Consider the following 19,464-nt stretch of genomic DNA (forward strand, 5'->3'; position numbering starts at 1 on the left):
ATTTTTTGATTTACTGGAAAAATGAAGTCTCGCTGCCCAGGCGGGTCTCGAACCCGCAGGCTCAGGCCATCCACTCACCTCAGCCTCCCAAAGGCGCGGGATGACAGGCTGAGCCCCCGAGCCCGGCCTGGATTATGCACTTTTAAGTGGTTAATGTTGTGTTATGTGGATTTCTTTTTTTAAAAAAAATTTATTTTAAAGATGTGGGGTACAATTCAGGGCTAGGTATACACATGTTGATTGTGCAGGTACCTTTACTGATGATGTGTGCCCCTCCCTCTCCTAGCAGTTTCTCTCAACTGCCAATCCTGCCCCTCCTCCCCTGGCAATTTCCCACCACTGCCAATCCCTTTCTTATAGTATTATGATAATTGTTCAAGGTCTGCTTATGAATGAGAACATATGATACTCTGTTCTTTGTTTCTGTGATAGATCACTGAGTATGATTGATTCTAAATCCGTCCAAGTGGCTGCAAAGTCCATATGTTTGTCCTTCTTCATGGCTGCATACTATTTCATTGTGTGTATGTGCCACATTTTTTAAAATCCAGTCCAGCCTCCATAGGCAGATGGTTGGTTCCGTGTTTTCTGTGGATTTCGCCCCAATCAAACTTTTTAAAGAAAAAAGAGCATCTTAGGTATATATTTCATTCTTTTTTGTAGTATAATTGCGATAAATGTGTTCTGACTAACTAAAATGTCTAAAAGTGATCAAATGGAAAGGCATGGAAGTCTTGTGATTGAAAGATCCAATCAACCCGGCTTTGGGGGAAGCCAGCATCTGCTCCTAGGCTTCCTCCCATCTCTGGAAGAAAAAGAATCTGATTAGCCATGTTTGTGTCTCATGCTTCCATTTTTCTCAGGGTTTGGGGTCTGGGTTAGAGTTCAGTAGTCTCACTATCATCTGTGGTAGGAGGGAGGGGTAGTTACCCAAAGAATGAAGTATTATAGACAGCAGAATAGGAGAGGAAGGAATATGGAGTATGTTGGTCCATTTTGTCTGCCACAACAGACCACCACAGACTGGGTAATGTATAATGAACAGAAATTGGTTGGGTTACAGGCCTGGAAGCTGGGAGGTTCAAGATTGAGGGGCCAGCATCTTACGAGGACCTTCGTGCTCTGATATCTTATGGAGGGAGGCAAAAGAAAAGGCAGAACAGGAGGGGGCTGAACTTGCCCTTTCATAATGGCACAAATGCCATCCGTGAGGTCGGAACTCCCATGATCTAATCATCCTTGAAGGGTCCTGCCTCTGGATACTATTACAATGGCAATTAAATTTCAGCTTGAGTTTTGAAGGGGATAAATATTTAAACCATAGCACTGGGATACCGAGCAAGACAACAAATGTTCACTGCAAACAGCACTCAGCTCACATTTTCTTTCATTAGCATCTGTCTGGTCAAATTTACTGAGTACCCCCTGCACCCTCAGAGCACTGAGGACAGAGTGACATAGATAAAATGTTCTCTACCCTCTTGAAGCCTGTAGTTATGAAGAAAGGTGGACACTGGACCTAGAATAGTGGGCTAAACACCGTAGAGGGAAGCACAGAGGATGCCCGGGAAGATTCTCTGCCTGTCTTCCTCTTATCTAGGCAGAGGTAGGTACAGCTGCCTGAATTCGTCTCCATCTTATTTCTTGTCACTAACTCTTTGTCTACCTTACTTATTAGACTGTGAGCCCTTAAGCTGCATAGACCTCGGAATTAACATAGAAGCTGAGAGTTGAAAGGAAAAAGGTGTGTGGGGGAGTGGGGAGTTGGGCTGGGAAGGGAGGGGTGGAGGATACACTGAATGAATTAGATTTTAGTTTAACTTTTATTGTTTGGCCATCTTGCCCCCACATTGGGGGTGGGGAGTGTGATGACATTGGTGCAGTGTGACAGCTGATGGCACTTCCCTTATAGTAAATCCTAGCAGGGGGCTGGGCCCGTCATCTGGTAGAGCCCTCTACTTCCAACCGGGCAATGGCCACGTGATTGACCCCAGATGGCAGCCGCTCCCAGACCCCCAGTTCTCTCTCGATGGCCTGCTTTCACTTCTCATCAACCTTGCAAGCAAGACAGTTTTCTGGGATAGACACCAAGATGTTGGCAGTGGCTGCCCTTGAGTTGAGGGATGATGTGTAATTTTTTTTCTCTTTTGCTTTTTTGGATTTTCTCCTTCTATTTAAATAAAACGATGGTGAGTCACTTTCAAAATATGGGAAATTAAATTCAAGATGTTATTTTTAAAGTCAATCCTCTCTCCTGCCACTCTAGAAGCTCATTTATCTCATTTGGTCTTCTCTGTGACAATAAAGTGGTATGATTCTTCCATACAGTAGTAAGCACCTCAAAGAAGGCCACAAGTTAGGAAATCATGCCTGTTTATAGATGGGGAAAATGAGATCCAAAGAAGTTGAGTAATAATCCAATGTCACAAAGCTATAAATGGCATGACAGCCGAGGTCTATGTCTGCTTCTGCTTCTGCGTCTGCGTATCTGTGGGTCTGTGTCAGTTTCTGCGTCTGTCTGCGTCTGTGTCTGTGTCTTTACATCTAAGTCCGCATGTATGTCTGACTGATGACAGAATCCATGTTTTTGTCTTTATACTACTGCACATGGTGTTAAATATTGAAAGAAGTATTTATTCAGTTAGATTAACACAACCTTGGCCAAACCTCAGCCTATAGCGAGTCTCCCTTCTCCCATCTTACCCACTAACTGAAGTATTTCCATTGTCTCAGAAGTCATAATACTACAAACTAATGTAACTACTACTGCTACTACAACAACTATAATAATAGTTGCAGCTTCCACTTTGGAAGAGCTAACTTTGTATCTAGCCCTGTGTTAAACGTTATGCACTTTGCCTGCACGGATGTGCTTACATCTCATAAAATGCTATAAATTAGGTAATGATTTCATTTCATGTTAAAGATCAGGAAACTAAGGCTTAGAAAGGTGAAACAGCTTGTCCAAAGTGACCGCAGTTAAGTAGCTGGGTCACAGCCCAGCCTTAGACCTAGTCTGACTCCAGAGCTGGGGTATCAGTCTATACTGTTTTGCAAGTGTTCTAAGAATGCAGCAGGAGAAGAAACAAAGATGGAAGGCTCTAGAATGTGGTTCTTGATTTTTTTTTTCTTTTACTGGGGAAAAAAAAGAGGATAAAATGGAACTGCTGGCACTGAGTTTCAGCTGTCTCCCCCACAGCGGATCACTTGCAGCCTGAACATGAGTTTCACCCACACAAAGGTATGCTGTTTCAATTTGGACTGGGCTGGAGGAGGGGAGTACCCTCTCTCCCCACAGTGCAAATGCAAAGTATCATTTTGCATTGAAAATGCAAGTCCGGACACACCAGCCTTTGTTTTTCCCTTTCATTTTTTTTTTTTTAATCTCCTTTAAGGCTACAAAGGATAAGAAATTTTTTGCAAGATGGCTACCAGCTCTTACATGCATCTGCTCGATTGCCCCCACCCTCAAGTACTCTGCCTGGCTTCTAGCAGGTGTACCTTGCAGCTGTAGCAGATTTCACCCAGCATGGGACAGATGGAGGGGATCCAGCCAGCACAGTGGGAGAGATTGTTTAAAAATACACGATCAGACCTTCATCAAGGCCTGGTAGGGAAATGTGGCATGCAAAGCATGCCAAGTTGGCAGGTGGCTGTTTCTGCTGCATTGTCTGAGCTATAGTGGGACTGCTTTTGGGGGTGATGGTTGACCTCCCCTGCAGCTCAGGCACCTCCTTTTGCACCTGAGCTGTTTTGAAGTAACCTCAGAAGATACCTGCTTGCAGAAGCATTGCAGGAGAGGTGTGCGGGCGGCAGGGATGTGAGGAAATGGCATTAGGTGCCTTAGAGATCTGGGGTGGAAGAGGCTGGCTCTGACTCTTCTGAGTTGGGTGATTAAGGGCCAGCCATATATCCTCCCTGAGACTTGCCTTCCTTATCTTTAGATTGGGGATGGGTATGGCAGAGCTGCGAACGCTGGCCAAAGATCCATGTGCCTTCCTACTTTCCCGGATCACCTTGCATAAGCGGGGTCACATGACCAACCCTCCAAGGACAGGGACATGGCACTCTCCAGTCTGAGGCAATTAAGAGAAGGCGCACCAGACAAACCTGGAGGCCATACACAGTCAATGGCACGGATGCTGACTGGCCCACTGGACAATGAGTGGGTTTGTCTTCTGAGGAAGCTGACCAAAGCCAAGCACCATCCTTGGCAGGACCGTGGTGAGGATTACAGATAAGGAGGATAACTCCCCTGGCACACAGTACATGCTCCATCCAAATGGCAGCTCCTTTGATGAGCTCTACAGCTGCAAAAGCCTCTGGAAGCAGAGGCCCTTGAGCAGTCCAGTGTCACACAATGTAACTCTTACGTTGCAATCTTCCAGGCCACATCTATGAGAAACCAGATTTGAAACAAGAAGCAGGGTAAAGGTCACTGCTGTCCCTGAAACATAACTCTTTTTATTTAATCTTTTGCCTCACAGAAAGCTTCCTCCTGAGTTAGCATTTCTGGTGAGAGCAACTTGTGCTGCATTTCATCTTCAGGCCACCAGGACCCTCTCACGTAACCTTCTCCGCAGCAATCAATAGCGGGGCAAGCAAGAGCAGTGGGTCAGACAGAAGTAGCTTGGAAACCGAGATCTCTCATTCACCCTCTTGGGAAACCTTTGAGAAAGTTATCAAGTCTCTCTAAGGTTATCTATTAAATGTATAAAATGACCATACCTGCCGTATTAGTCGGGGTTGTCCAGAGACACAGAACCAATGGGGTAAATATTATAAATATTATATCACACATTTACCATATAACCTGTTGGTTACAGTGTGATGTGGTATAAATAAATATTTTATGTATATACATAGAAAATATACATATACATAATATTATATGGCCTCTTTGTTTTGTTTCTCTAGAGAACCTTAATGAATGTGGCACGCATATAGGTGTGTGTGTGTGCGTGTACACACACAGATTTTTAAGGAATTAACTTACACAATTGTGGAGCCTGGCAAGTTCAAAATCCACAGAGTAATCTTGCAGCTTGGAGATTCAGATAGGAGAACATGTTACAATATTCACTCTACAGGCTGGAAGTTCCAGCAGGAGTTTATGTTGCAGTCTGGAGGCGGATGTTTTTTCTTCTTTGGTAAACCTCAGTCTTTGCTCTTAAGGATTCCGAGGGATTGGGGGAGCCCCACCCACATCACAGAGAATCCTCTGCCTAATTTAACATCAATTGATAGTAAACAAAACCACATCCTCAAGGTACTGGCACAGCAACATCTAGACTAGCGTTGACCAAACAACTAGTATTTATATCCAGATTGACACATAGGATTAACCATCATATCTGCCTAGGGAGGTTGTGATGGGATTAAATAGAACATGCAGTGTAACATTGCCAGAGGCAAGAACAGGCATAGGATAAATTTCCTGATTGTATTTCTTATTGCTGTTCGCTTATACAACGGTGATGATTTCTTCTACTTTTTTGTCCCTGTTTTTGACACTTTGCTTCTTTCATGCCTCATCCACCTCTGCTCTCAAGAAGAAAACACAACACCACAACTCCCATTAACCTAGAGGAGGAATTCATCTAAATTACTGAAAATTCTGACTTTGTAAATGTTTTCAAAGAAATGCAATTTTTGGCTCTTAAGTATATCTGACACTTGTAATTACATGCTTAGCCAGTTCTCAGTCTGCTATGACATCTGCTCCTTGAGAGTAGGATTGCCCTTCTTTCATTTAAAAAAAAAAAAATCTTGGTTCCCAGCAAGTGCCAGGTAATTATCAGGTGATCAACAACTGTAATGATGGATTGAATTCATAGATTGATAAGTGAGCTAGAACAAATGTAAATTACTTTTATTTTCTAGAGCACAACATCTATCTAGAAAAGGTCTTTAGAAGAACTGCAGGTCAAAAAAGTGATTTTCATTTCAGCTAATATTGAATCTCTATTATGTGTTGGATTCACATTTTGGTTAAGTGGTTATTATGCACTAAATGTTTTTGTTCCCCCCAAATTTCTATGTTGAAGTTCTAATCCCCGATGTGATGGTGTTTACAGGTGGGGACTTTGAGAAATAATTGGATCACAACCCCCCACCATGAATGGAATCTTTCCTCTCTGCAAGAGGAGAAGATTTTGGATCTCTTTCTGCAACATGTACAGATATAAGAAGACAGACATCTTCAAGCTAGGAAGACAACCTCACTAGACTCTGGGTCAGCTGGTGCTTGGTGAACTTCCCAGGTTTCAGAACCATAATAAATCATTGTGTGTTGCTTAAGCCACTAAGTCTATGGTATTTTGTTAGATCAGACTGAGCAGACTATGACAGTGGGTGAGTTGAAATGCTCCACATCACCTTCTGTCAGTATCAGTCTTGTGGTCTTGTCCTTCTTGCTTTATGGAACTCCTTGTTTCCCCTATTAGCGAGCAAGTTTCTTGAGGGCAGGCACCACATTTTAGAACATCTGTATCTGGCTCAGTTCTTGTAGGTAGTATGCTCTCAAGAAACAAACTTTGATTGAATTCTAACAGTTGAGTTATTCTGTACGCATTTTTAAACACTTTGACATAGTTTCCCAATCTTTTCAGCATCTTGATTAGTTACAAAGTACATTGAGTTTGGAAGTTAGAAGGCATACATTCTGAGCAAATCTATATACTGAACATAGTTCTTCCATATGAAAAAATGATTATTATACATAGCATCCTTGCCACCTTTAAAAGATACTAAGAAATTAACTCTTGTTTTGAAAATTGGTAAATAAAGGAAGAGACTCAGCAATGTATGTATTTTTTTCTATAAAAACTGAACTACTGGGCAATCAGATGGCAGTTGTCTCTCTGTACAGACATATTCCAACAAACAAATAAAAAAGTTATGATAAAATTAAAACATCAGTATTTTTCAACCCCTAATGAGTGAAAGTTCGAAGTGTTGAGCAGAAATGGCTGCAGAAAACACAAAAAGAATTATATGCCACTTGATGAAGATTATGACAACACCCATGAAGTAGTTGTTTCTCACAAAACCCCAAACTAAAGATGATTAAGCCTCTACCATCAACGATCAGTTGGCAGGAAACACAGAAGACTGAGGGAAACATTAAACTGTACCACAGGAATGCAATCAGCAAAATTCCAATTGAGTAAACTCTGTAAGATGAATGATTCCGTTTTTACAAGTTACAAACATCAGAGGTCAGAAAGTAATGGAAATTCGGGGCAGAAACTATGCATTAAAAGAGACCCCAAAATCTATTAAGCAAAGAAATAAAAGCAGGCAGAGCAATACTATAGGATATAGGAATGTATTCTGGTAATAAATCTACAAAACAAGGTACAGAGGTTATTATCATAAACTCAGCATTGTGGTTACTTTGAGGGCAGGGGTGTAGGGAGAGGGTACCTGGAGGGCTAGCAAGATTTTGTCTCCTTTCATGTTTGGTCCTTAGAACAGCATGCTATGGGTTGAATGTGTTCCTCAAAGTTCATGTGTTGGAAACTTAATCCCTAATGTACAGCGTTGAGAGGTGGGACATTTAAGAGGTCTTTAGATCATGAAGGCTCTGCCCTCGTGAAGGGATAAAGGGTGTTATTGAGGGAGTGGGTTAGTTATCATGGGGGTGGGCTTCTAATAGAAAGATGAGTTCATCCCTTCTTCCTCTGTCTCCCTCTCACCCTCTAACCTTTTTCTATGAGAGGATGCAACAAGAAGAACCCTCATCAGATGCCAGAACCTTGATATCCAACTTCCCAACCTCCAGAACTGTGGGAAATACATTTCTTTTCTTTGTAATTACATAATCTGTGATATTCTGTTATGGCAACACAAGATGAACTAAGATAGAACATTTGCCTTATAATAATGTATGAAATTACACCTTTGTTTTACACTGTTTTCTGAACTTCAATAATAAACTTTTCTTTAAAATGGCTGTTCTGTTTATTTCACAGAGTGAAAGGAACGTACATAAATTAGATGTCTTTTCAGTGCAGGAAACTTATCTGTCTTTTTCATTGTCATATCCCCAGGGGTTAGAGTGACTCTTGGCACATGGTTGGACTAAATGTACACTTACAGAATGAATTTAAAAATAAAACTAGAATCATATTCTGATTATGACTACAAACTTTAACAGAGTAATCAGTTCCCAAGGAATAGATTCCAGATCACTGAAAATTTGTTGCGCACTTTGGATACTGTTCTTTACAAACAGGTTTCCTGCTGCTAGGGCTGCAATGACAAATAGGACCCTCAGAGGATTCAGGCTGGCCACTGGCAGAGCACTGACATTCAGTGATGCAGATGAGGAAAGGGACCATGGAATATCCATGGGCTACAAGCTGTCTCTAGAAGCTGAAAGAGGGAAGGAAATGGATTCTCCCCTGGATCCCCCAGAAGGACCATCACCCACTGATACCTGGATTTTAGCTTTGTAAGACTCATTTTGAGTATCTGATCTCCAGAACTGTAAAAAAACATGTGTATTGTTTTAAGCCACTAAATCTGTGATAATTTTTTGCAGTAGCCACAGGAAACTCATATAACCTGGCAGAAAGTTTCCCTGTACACAATAAAGTGCTATATGCACATAAATAATTATTGTTATTTCAACATCTTACTTTGAAAGGCATGATCTTTTAAAACATGTGGCCCTGTTGAAAAATGAATGTAACATGTAGACACAGGACACATAGCAATTCTCAATGAAAGCTCTCCTAATTGAATATCAAATGAAAGCTCCAATTCCATACTGAACTCTTTAAAGAATTCCATACGTAAGGATTGACACCTTCTTCTGATCACTTGTTAAACAGGCAAATGTATGGGACACATCCCAGATTTACTAAATTATTGTGCAAACCTATCGAAAATATGACTGTGGTGGGTATACTAACAGTCCCCAAAGATATCCAGGTTCCAGTCACAGGAACCTAGGAATGTTACCTTACGGGGTAAAAGGGGCTTTGTGGGTGTGATTAAGTCAAGAGTTTTATTTTTTTATTTTGATTTTTATTTTGAATTGGAGTCTCACTGTTGCCCAGACTGGAGTGCAGCAGCATGCTCCAGGCCACCGCAGCCTCGACCTGCTGGGCTCCAGCGATCCTTCTGCCTCAGTCTTTCAAGTAGTGGGAACTACCACACCCAGCTAAGGTCAAGAGTTTTAGATGGGGAGATTATTGTGGATTATCAGAGTGGGTCCTAAGTACAGTCTCAAGGGATCCTTAAAGAGGGGGCAGAGGGAGATTTTACTGCAGAAGAGAAGAGGGTGGTGACATGGAAGTTGTGTGAGATCAGAGATCAGAGCTGTGTGCCACAAGCCCAGGAATACAGGCAGCCACTAGAAGCTAAAAGAGGTAAGGATCCAGATTCTTTCCTGAAGTCTCCAGGAAAAAAAAAAAAATCCTTTGCTGACACCTCCATTTTAGGTTTCTGAACTTCAGAACTATATAATGGTAACTTTGTGTTGCTGCAAGTTCCCCAGTTTGTGGTGATTTGTTAAGCAAGGGATAGGAAATATAGCATTCAAGTAATGATGTTCCTCTGTGATTGCTCAATTATATACCTATATGTAATTTTTGGATGTAATTTTTTGTATGTCGATGTGTGTATATATATATATATATATATATATATGTAATTTTTTCCAACCAAAAATGCACTAAATGCAAATGACATAAAGAGATATTTTGGCATCACCATTTCAAGCAAAGACAATTTTCTGCACACAAGAGTTTTTAGTCGGAGAATGTCACATAGGACAAATTTGAAATGCAGGTCACATTTGCTTTATGAACATACACCAAGTGAGAGGTTTGGAAAAGAAGAACCTTCTACAGCCACTTGTTACACGTGCACCATTCAAATGTTTTCATGCACTCTAATGTTTTATTTTGCTCTTAAGGTCTTTTTTCCTGTATTATACCTTTATTTTAATTGCAACCTAAGTGAAAGGTAATCGCGGGCCTCAAGAAGGTTAAAACCTTAATGAAGAAAATGGTTCAAAAGAAAAATGTACCTCTTGAATAGTACCCCGCATCTTTAAGATAAAATATTTGGGAAAAAAAATGTACCTTCCAGAAAACAGCTCTCTCCTGCCCATTTTCCATCCACCATCACCGACAGTCACCACCTAGTATCAAGCCACTCCTTGGAGGAGAATGACAAACTGGTATAGCATTATATTTTATGTACAAACAGCACTTATGTATGTTCAAGTTGGCATTGATTACATAAACTTGTTTTCACTGTTCAATCAAAGCAGCTCGGCAAGGGAGAGGTGCATGAGGACAAGCCTGGGAATCTGAAATGTTACAAGCTTCTCCCAGAATCCTCTAGAGAAAATTAATGACTGAGACCCACTGCCTTAGGAAATAATAGAAGACTATTTACTTCAGGTGTTCTGTTCTCTATCTTATTCCCCATCAACTGCTAATGTTTGCAAAGCAAGGGCAAATTAAAATGCTCATGAGCATATTACAATTATGAAGGGAACCTGAGACTCTTTTTGGAAAACTCCCACAGTCATTAGAATGTTTCTTCTCAAGATGGGCACAGTGGTTCATGCCTGTAATCCTAGCACTTTGGGAGGCAGAGGCGAGAGGATTGACAGCTCATGGGTTCGAGACCCGTCTGGGCAACATGGCAAGACCTCATCTGTACAATAAATCAAAAAATTAGCTGGGCATGATGGACTGCACCTGTGGTTCCAGTTACTGGGAAGGTTGAGGCAAAAGAATGACCTGAACTCAGCAGATTGAGGCTGTGGTGGCTATGAGTGTGTCACTGCACTCCAGCCTGGGCAACAGAGTGAGACTCCAACTCAAAAAAATAAAATAAAATGTTCTCAATTATCCAGTTGCTCATTCCTTTCCAATAAAGCATTTGATTCCAAGGAGACTCTAAGTCAGACAATTTCTGGATATTCAGATTGAAGACACTCATCAGAGCCACTCCTAAATGGTTGTCAAATTTTGGCAAACCTAGATTGGAAAAAGGAGAAAAGAAATGCATAATTCATCCACATACACAGGAAATGTAGTATCAGATCACTGTAGGCATGAGTGCACACAGAAGTACACACACACAACCGGTTTGAACAATCACAACTAGAGGAGTTGGAGCCCCGCTGAGAGTAACTTTTAGTTTTTATCCTGGCAGTTCATGGGGATCTCCTTTTTGTCTGAAAGGCTGCAGGAGTTTCAGTCCCTCAGCCCAGCTTGATACTTAGTTAACTACCATTCCATATTGTTTTCTCTTCCCACCAGCACTACCCCCAGAGTAGAACAGCTCTAGTGAGTAACACATGGGTTTCCCTTATATTTTTATTCCCTAAAATTTATGTATTCATTCAACAAGTAGATAAACACACATTCCTCATCTAAGAGAGAACAGAAGTTACCCATTTTGTCACTGTGCAGTCATCAATGTGCAAATTGTGCACGACTGATGCTGACACATTGGCAACATGGGAGACCTGTGTTGACCCTTATTTGCAAGGAACATTCAGGCCAACAGCAAACAATTAGACAGCCCCTGTCTTCATACACTTGACATTTCATGAGGAAAGCAGTTGCATAAGAATTGTGTTGTATTATGCAAAGGGATTTGACTTGAGAAATATACAGTGGTCAGGCATCTAATCTAATCTGAACTTGCGCAGCGCAGGATGGGCCTGTGCGGTGCATCTGCACTAATGTTTGCTGAACCGAATTCAATGCTGGTCCTCTACTTCCTTAGATTCTCATCATTGATTGTTAGTGGAGACATGTGAGTCATTCCTGACTCTTGATATTAATAACTATGTCTTTGGCTTATTCATTTCCGCATATGTTTATCTAAGAGGGAAAAGGTTGTAAAATCATTAATATCCAGGCAGAGCTCTTGGCTGTCAAGGAAGGGCTTCAAGAAGTGATACAGCAAATATATTTAATTTAATGAATATTTAGAGAGTACCTGCTATTTTCAAGGCATTGAGGTAGATACAAAAGTGAAGTCAATAGTCCTTGTTTTCACGGGTCTTAAACGCAAGTGCAAGTGTGTGTGTGTGTGTGTGTGTGTGTGTGTGTGTGTGTATGAGGCTGGGTGGTAGGAAACTGGAAAAGAAGTAGAATGAGAAGAAGAGGACAAGTTAAAACTAGTAATACATAATCAAAGAAGGGAACCTATTCCATAAATGTGTCTGTAGATACGTGTGTATTTGGGACAGAAATACTGTCTTGATGTAATTTCTTTCAGGAGAAAGCAAACAGTGAGCTCAGAGCCGTGGGAGATGCTGGGGAAACAGCAGGCGATATAACTCCTGCTGGTCAGCTATTGGCAGCTTTCCCTGCCCGCACTTTCCAATCCTCCTAGTCTAGGGAAACCTGCCTCCCGGTGCTCCCTGGCCTCTGTGTTAACCCTATATTTGCACTTACTACATTAAATTGCATCTTCACCTTGCCCTTTACATATCTGTTACTCAAACAAGACTCTGAAATTGCAAAGCCAGCCACATACCTTGGCACTGGCACATAGTGATGGGTTCTAACCCATATAGATACTCCATCAATGTCAGTTGAGTTGAACTGGGTACCCTGGACAGTATAGAACATATTACAAGACTGTTCTCAATAGAGATTTGATCAGATAAGTGGTGACATTTCAGAAATCAAAGGGAAAAGATTTTAGAAATAGTCTTTCCAGTTGAGCGCAGTGGCTCACACCTGTAATCCCAGCACTTTGGGAGACTAAGGCGAGAGGATTGCCTGAGTCCAGGGTTTCGAACCCAGGCTGGGCAACATGGTGAGACTGCGTTTCTACAATAAATCCAAAAAAATATATGTATATGTATTAGCTGGGTGTGGTGGCACATGCCTGTAGTTCCAGCTACTTGAAAGGTCAAAGTGGAAAAATCACTTGCGCCCAGCAGGTCAAGACTGCGGTGGCTGTAAGCATGCCACTGCACTCCAGACTGGGCGACAGATTGACACTCCGACTCAAGAAAAAAAAAAAAAAAGAAATAGTCTTTTCAAGAGCCTCATAGCTGATATGCAAACAATTACCTGGAGAGACTGTTAAAAAATAAAGACCTCTCAGAAATTTTGATTCAGTAGTATTGAAATCAAGATCCAGAAATCTTATCTTTAAACAAGCTCCCCAGTTAATTCCAGAGCAGAAAATCCCCATGCTACAAGTTGAGAAACTCTGCTCTCCTTACAGAGCTTCCTAACAAGATGATACTTGTCTTTCTGATTAATTACACATGATCATCTTAAACCCCGGAAAGAAGGGATATATAAAACTTGCATTGTCTGAAAAACCATAAAAATGTTTTCATTTCTGAAACTTGGGTAGCAAAATAGCTCCTGGGGTGAAAAATCTTTTTTTTTTTTTTTTTGAGTTGGAGTCACTCTATCACCCAGGCTGGAGGACAGTGGCACGCCTCTCGCCCAAAGCAGACTCAACCTGTTGGGTTCTGGTGATCCTTCTGCCTCAGCCTTCCAAGTAGCCGGAACTACAGGCACATGCCACTACGCCCAGTTAAGTTTTTGATTTATTGCAGAGACAAGGCCTTGCCAAGTTGCCTGGGATAGTCTTGCACCTGTGGGCTCAGGCAATGCACTCATCTCGGCCTCCCAAAGTGTTAGGATTACAGGCTGAGCCACCAAGCCGGCGAAAAATCTTTTATCCGTGCATTATTAGTCCCACACTGACTAATGTGTTATCTCAGTCCATGAAGCTGACTACACATGCACACCTGTAGCAATATTTTTTTGTTTTTTTGCTTTGAGTTGGAGTCTCTCTGTTGCCCAGGCTGGAGTGCAGTGGCACGCTCATGGCCACCGCAACCTCGACCTGCTGGGCTCAGGTGATCCTTCCACCTCAGTCTTCCAAGTAGCTGGAACTGCAGGTATGCACCACCATGCTCAGCTTATTTTTTGATTTATTGTAGAGACAAGGTCTCACCAAGTCACCCAAGCTGGTCTCAAATCCCTGAGCTCTGGCAATCCTTCTGCCTCAGCCTCCCAAAGTGCTGGGTACAGGTTTGAGCCACCACGTCCGGCCGAAAATGTTGTTTAAGGTACACCTCTAAGCATCTATACAGACCCAGAGAACCAACTCTGCCTAATCAGAAGAAAAGGAGAGTTTTAGAAGAGTTTTAAACAGATGTCATTATTTTTAAGGGTTTAAAGAATAAGGATTTATATTTTGGGTTACCCTAAGATCTAATTTTCTAAATATCAAGCTAAACAAAACTTAGCCATATCAATGCCAGCCCCCAGAAACCTGGAATACCTAAAAATTTTGAGAGGCATCACTCAAAGTGTCAGTAAATCAATATTGGCCAAAGTCCTAAGCAAAATAAATCTTCACCACATCCCCTTGTGATTTCAGAATTAACACAGAGATTTCCTAAACAGGGAAACATAGCATCAAGAGTGATGTAGCAAATAACAGACCTCAGTCTCCAAGCCGTGGGAGTTTGCCTCTGGCAGCCATATTGAAATGAAGGCAATTAACACAGTCTATCTTGCAATAGGATGGTGCTTTGCAGACTATTTGAAATTCCATGAACATCTCACCCAGACCCCAGTCACCCTTTGAAATATGCTGAACCATGGCAGTCAGCACACAGGGGGCTCGTTAAATGAGTAAGAGGGAGCAGAGAAATCACAGTTTGTAACTGAGATCATTTCATGGGCAGTTTGCCAGCTATTTGAGAAACTATACGATAAAGGTCTTTTAATCTGAGGTATTGACCAAGTGCAGTACTATGAATCCATAAAAGACTCTTAAAATGATTTAGAAGGATACGTCTTTTCAAATTTTTTTTTTAAATTTCCCACTGCCTTAACAATTAATTCTGTCTATTTTGATGTGAGAATTTAGGAGGCAAGATGATAATATGATTAGGTTTTAGCAGAAAGTAGTCTTCAGGGTGAATGATCAGGACCCTTCCTGTATGTAGTCCTTGCCATCTATTATGCAGCAGAAGCTATTCTCAGATATCAGATTATGATCATCTTTGTCCAAACAATGATGATGTACACACCGGCAACACTTACCCAGTACAGGCAATTGCTTTGAAATAGCTCGCAAGGCTGAGAAACAATGCTTTCACAACATCTTAAGTGAAAAAGAGACAATATTTTAAAATTATTTTAAAATGACCAAAATTGGGATGAAATATAGGAATCATAGCAGTAATTTGGGAAACAGTTACTTACAAACTACGGTTATCATCAACGAGCATGTGAAGATGCCGGCTAATATTTCTCCCATGAACCATCTGAAACAACAGAATTGCTTGCATTTAGCATACTAATTATGTGTTTTCAACCCACCTGATGGTCTTTTCTATTTACTATAGTCTTACAATTTCAATATTTACTCCCCAGACTTCTTTGACACTAAACAATGCGTCCATGTAAGCAAAAACCATTTGTATCCCCTAAAGTTATTGAAATAAAAAAAGAAAAAGAAAAAAGATTCACTCTAAAATGGCAGTAATAAAGATAATGTGGCATTGGCAGAAGAACAGACATATAGATCAATAGAAGAGAAAAGACAGCCCAGAAATAGACCCATACAAATTTAGTAAACTGATCTTAGCAGATGTGCAAAAGCAATTCAAAGAAGAAAATATAGTGTGTTCAACAAACGGTGCCAGAACAATTAGAAATGTACAAAGAATGAATCTCAACATATACACCACACCATTACACAGGATTTGACTTGTATAATGGTGTGGTGTACGTGGGTCACAGACCAAAATGTAAATCATAAAGGTATAAAGCAGAATAAATTTTACATGACCTTGTTTTTAGCAATGAATTTTTATTTTTTATTTTTTTAAATTTTTATTCTGTCGCCCAGACTGGAGTGCAGTGGCCACTCCCGGCCACCGCAGCCTCGAACTGCAGGGCTCCGGCGATCCTTCCGCCTCAGCCTTCCAAGTAGCTGGAATTACAGGCATGCGCTACCACGCCCGTCTGATGAGGGGGGAGGTCTCGTTGCCCAGGCGGGTCTCGAACCCGCGGGCTTAGGCAATCCACTCACCTCAGTCTCCCAAAGGCGCGGGATTACAGGCTGAGCCACCGAGCCCGGCTTGGCAATGAGTTTTTAAATACAACATCAAATTCACAGTCCAGGAATTTTTAAAAAATTGATTAATTGAACTTTATCGAAACTGAAAATTATTGCACTGTGAAAGACACTGCAAAGAGAATGAAAAAACAAGGTACAGTCTGTGAGAAAATATTGGCAAATCACATCTCTGATAAAGGACTTCAATCCAGAATATATAAAGAACTCAACATTCAACAATAAGAAAACAAGCAACCCACTTTTTAAAATGAGAAAAGACACCTCACCAAAGAAGATATATAGATGGCAAATAAGTGTAACAGATGCTCACTATATTGTAGCATTAGGGCAATGCAACTCAAAACAGTAAGATATCACTGCAAATCACTTAGAACAGCTAAATCCCCAAAACTGACAGTACAAAGTGCCACAGAGGCTGCAGAGCATCAGGAATCTCATTCATTGATGTAGTCATCAAAACGGTACATTCTGGAAGATAGTTTGACACTTCATTGCATAGATAAACATACCCTTACCATATAATCTAGCAATTATACTCCTTATTATTTACTCAACTGAATTGAAACTCTGTGCCTATACAAAAACCTGGATGTGATTCCTTGTAAAAGCTATACTCAAAATTGTCAAAAACTAAAGGCAACCAAGATGTCTTTCAATATGTGAATGTATAAACAAATTGTGATACATCCATACGAGGAAATATTACTCAGCAACAAAAGGGAAAGAGCCAATCATTAGAATGATCCATTTATAGCTGCTATGGGTGGGCATCTTTTCTTATAAACAGGATGAATCTCAGAGGAGGTGAATAGTTTTTATATCAATCACATATGAACAAACCACTCCATGGGAGAAAGAATTCATTCTGGTAAAATAAGGAATTAAAAGAAGACAGAAATGATGGGAAAACCTGTAGCCCTACATGGAGCAAAATTCAATGTAAAATCCAAGCTTATATTTTCTCCTCTTCCCATACCTTCCTTTTTATGGTAATGGTTATTTTAAATTAAAAATATTCAAAATAAATGAGGTATTAAGCCAGGCAATACCACATATAAATCTTAATTGCATTTTGCTATATGAAGAAAGCAAGACTGAAAAACCTACATTCTGTAGAATTAAATTAACATAACATTCTGGAAAAGACAAATCTACAGGGAAATAAAACAGATTACTAGTTTCCAGGAGTTTGGGCAAGAAAGAGTAATTGACTAGAGAAGCATAGAGGATTACTTTTAAAGATGGCAAGGCTAGTCTGTATGGTGCTGTAGTGATAGATACATAGCATCATGCATTTGTCAAAACCTATAAGACATTATAGCACAGAGCAAACTGTCATGTCTGCAAATTTTAAATAATCCATCAGGAGGTTGGGGAATCCCAGCATGGAATGCAGAAAGAAGCAGCTAACTGTATTACAGATGTATGACATAAACTCACTGAAGCGAGTGGAGAAAAACAGTGCTGACCTGAAGAACTTTGGAAAATGGAGTTGCAACTGAGTTCTAAGATAAAAGACAAAATTATTTAAAATATTGCATAAAACTGCCTTCAGGCTATGTGTATGGGGGTATGTGAAACATAAATAAATTTTGTGTTTAGACTTAGATACCATCCCCAGATATCTCATTGTGTATTATGCAAATGTTCCAAACATCTGAAAAAAAATTGAAATTCAAAACACCTGTGGTCTCAAGTATCTTGGATGAGAGACACTTAGACTGTATGTGCAATCATATAGACTCTTGTATATGTCATCACTTACATATCTTTAGAAAACATCCATGCTCTTGACTAGATCAACACTTTTTAAAAATTATTCTTATAAAGATGGTAGGGTACAATTCAGGGTTAGGTATACAAACGTTGATTATGCAGGTACCCTTGTTGATGAGGTGTGCCCCGCCCTCCCCTAGTAGTTTCCCTCAACTGCCAATCCCACCCCTCCCACAGTTTCCCACTACTGCAAATCCCTTTCTTATTGTATTATAATTATTCAAGGTCCGCTTACGAGTGAGAAAATATGGTACTCTATTCTTTGTTTCTGTGATAGATCACTGAGTATGATCGACTTCAAATCCATCCAAGTTGCTGCAAAGTCCATATGTTTGTCCTTCTTTATAGCTGCATAATATTCCATTGTGTATATGGACCACATTTTTTTGTTTAATCCAGTCCAGTTTTGATGGGCAACATGGTTGGTTCCATGTTTTTGCTGTTGTGAATAGAGCTGCAACAAACATACGTGTGCAGGTATCTTTTTTGTAGAATGATTTAAGTTCCTCTGGGTATATTCCCAATAGGGGAATTGCTGGGTCATATAGAAGGTCAATTTCTAGTTCTTTCAGAAATCTCCACACTGTCTTCCAAAGAGGATGCATTAGTTTGCATTCCCACCAGCAGTGTAGAAGCGTTCCTTTTCTTCCACATCCTTGTCAGCATATGCTGTTGTTTGTTTTATTAATGATGGCCATTCTTACTGGGGTTAGGTGGTATCTCAATGTGGTTTTGATTTGCATTTCTCTGTATAACAACACTTTAAAAAATAATCTTTAGCTTAAATAACTTTTTTTTTTTTAGTCAGGGTCTCACTCTGTTGTCTAGGCTGATACGATCATGATCATGGCCATGATCATGGCTCACCGCAGCCTCAACCTCCTAGACTCAGGCGATCATTCTATCTCAGCCTCTCAAACAGTTGGAACTTCAGGTATGTGCCACCACATCTGGCTAATTTTTAATTTTTTTTTGTAGAGACGAGGTCTCACTATGTTGCCTAGGTTAGTCTAGAACTTCTGGACTCAAACAATTCACCTGTCTCAGTCTCCCAAAATGCTGGGATTACAAGCATCAACTATCATGCTAGGCAATAATCTCTTTATTTGGAATAATTTTAGGTATGCAGAAAAGTTGCAACATATGGGACAGAGGTTTCTCCTGAGGCTTTCAGTTAGTTTCTTCTGTTAGTAGCATCTTATATTACTATGGTATGTTTTTCACAATTAAGGAACCAAAACTGGCACATTACTATTATCTCAACTCTGCACTTAATTTGGACTTTTCAGTTTTTCCTAATGTCCTTTATATGTTCCAGGATCCCATCCAAGTTACTACATCTCACTTAGTCATTGAGTCTTTTTACGTTCCTCCGGACTGCGACAGTTTGTCAGACTCTTCTTGGCTTTGAAGACCTTGATGGTTTTGAGAAATACTGCTAAGATAATGTGCTGAATGACTTTCAATTTGGGGTTTTTCTCATGGTTCAACTGGGGTTTGGAAGACTACAGAGATAATGTGCCATTCTCAGTGCATTATATCATGGGTAATGCCGTCAACATAACTCATCACTCT

General features: G+C 40.5%; 1 protein-coding gene across 1 annotated transcript in view; it reads right to left on the bottom strand.

Moving 5' to 3' along the window:
• Positions 1-4,304: 4,304 nt before the first annotated feature.
• Positions 4,305-19,464, bottom strand: part of TMEM71 (transmembrane protein 71) — a 47,798-nt gene continuing 32,638 nt past the window's right edge. The window contains exons 7-9 of the mRNA XM_008061961.1: positions 15,234-15,295; positions 15,072-15,132; positions 4,305-4,395 (exon numbers count right to left, since the gene is read on the bottom strand). Of these exons, the coding sequence (XP_008060152.1) occupies positions 4,305-4,395; positions 15,072-15,132; positions 15,234-15,295 (214 nt within the window). The remainder of the gene's footprint in view (positions 4,396-15,071; positions 15,133-15,233; positions 15,296-19,464) is intronic.

The sequence above is a fragment of the Carlito syrichta genome, unplaced genomic scaffold (assembly GCF_000164805.1).
Source record: "Carlito syrichta isolate Samal-C Ts95f unplaced genomic scaffold, Tarsius_syrichta-2.0.1 Scaffold305643, whole genome shotgun sequence".
NCBI classification, from domain to species: Eukaryota; Metazoa; Chordata; class Mammalia; order Primates; family Tarsiidae; genus Carlito; species Carlito syrichta.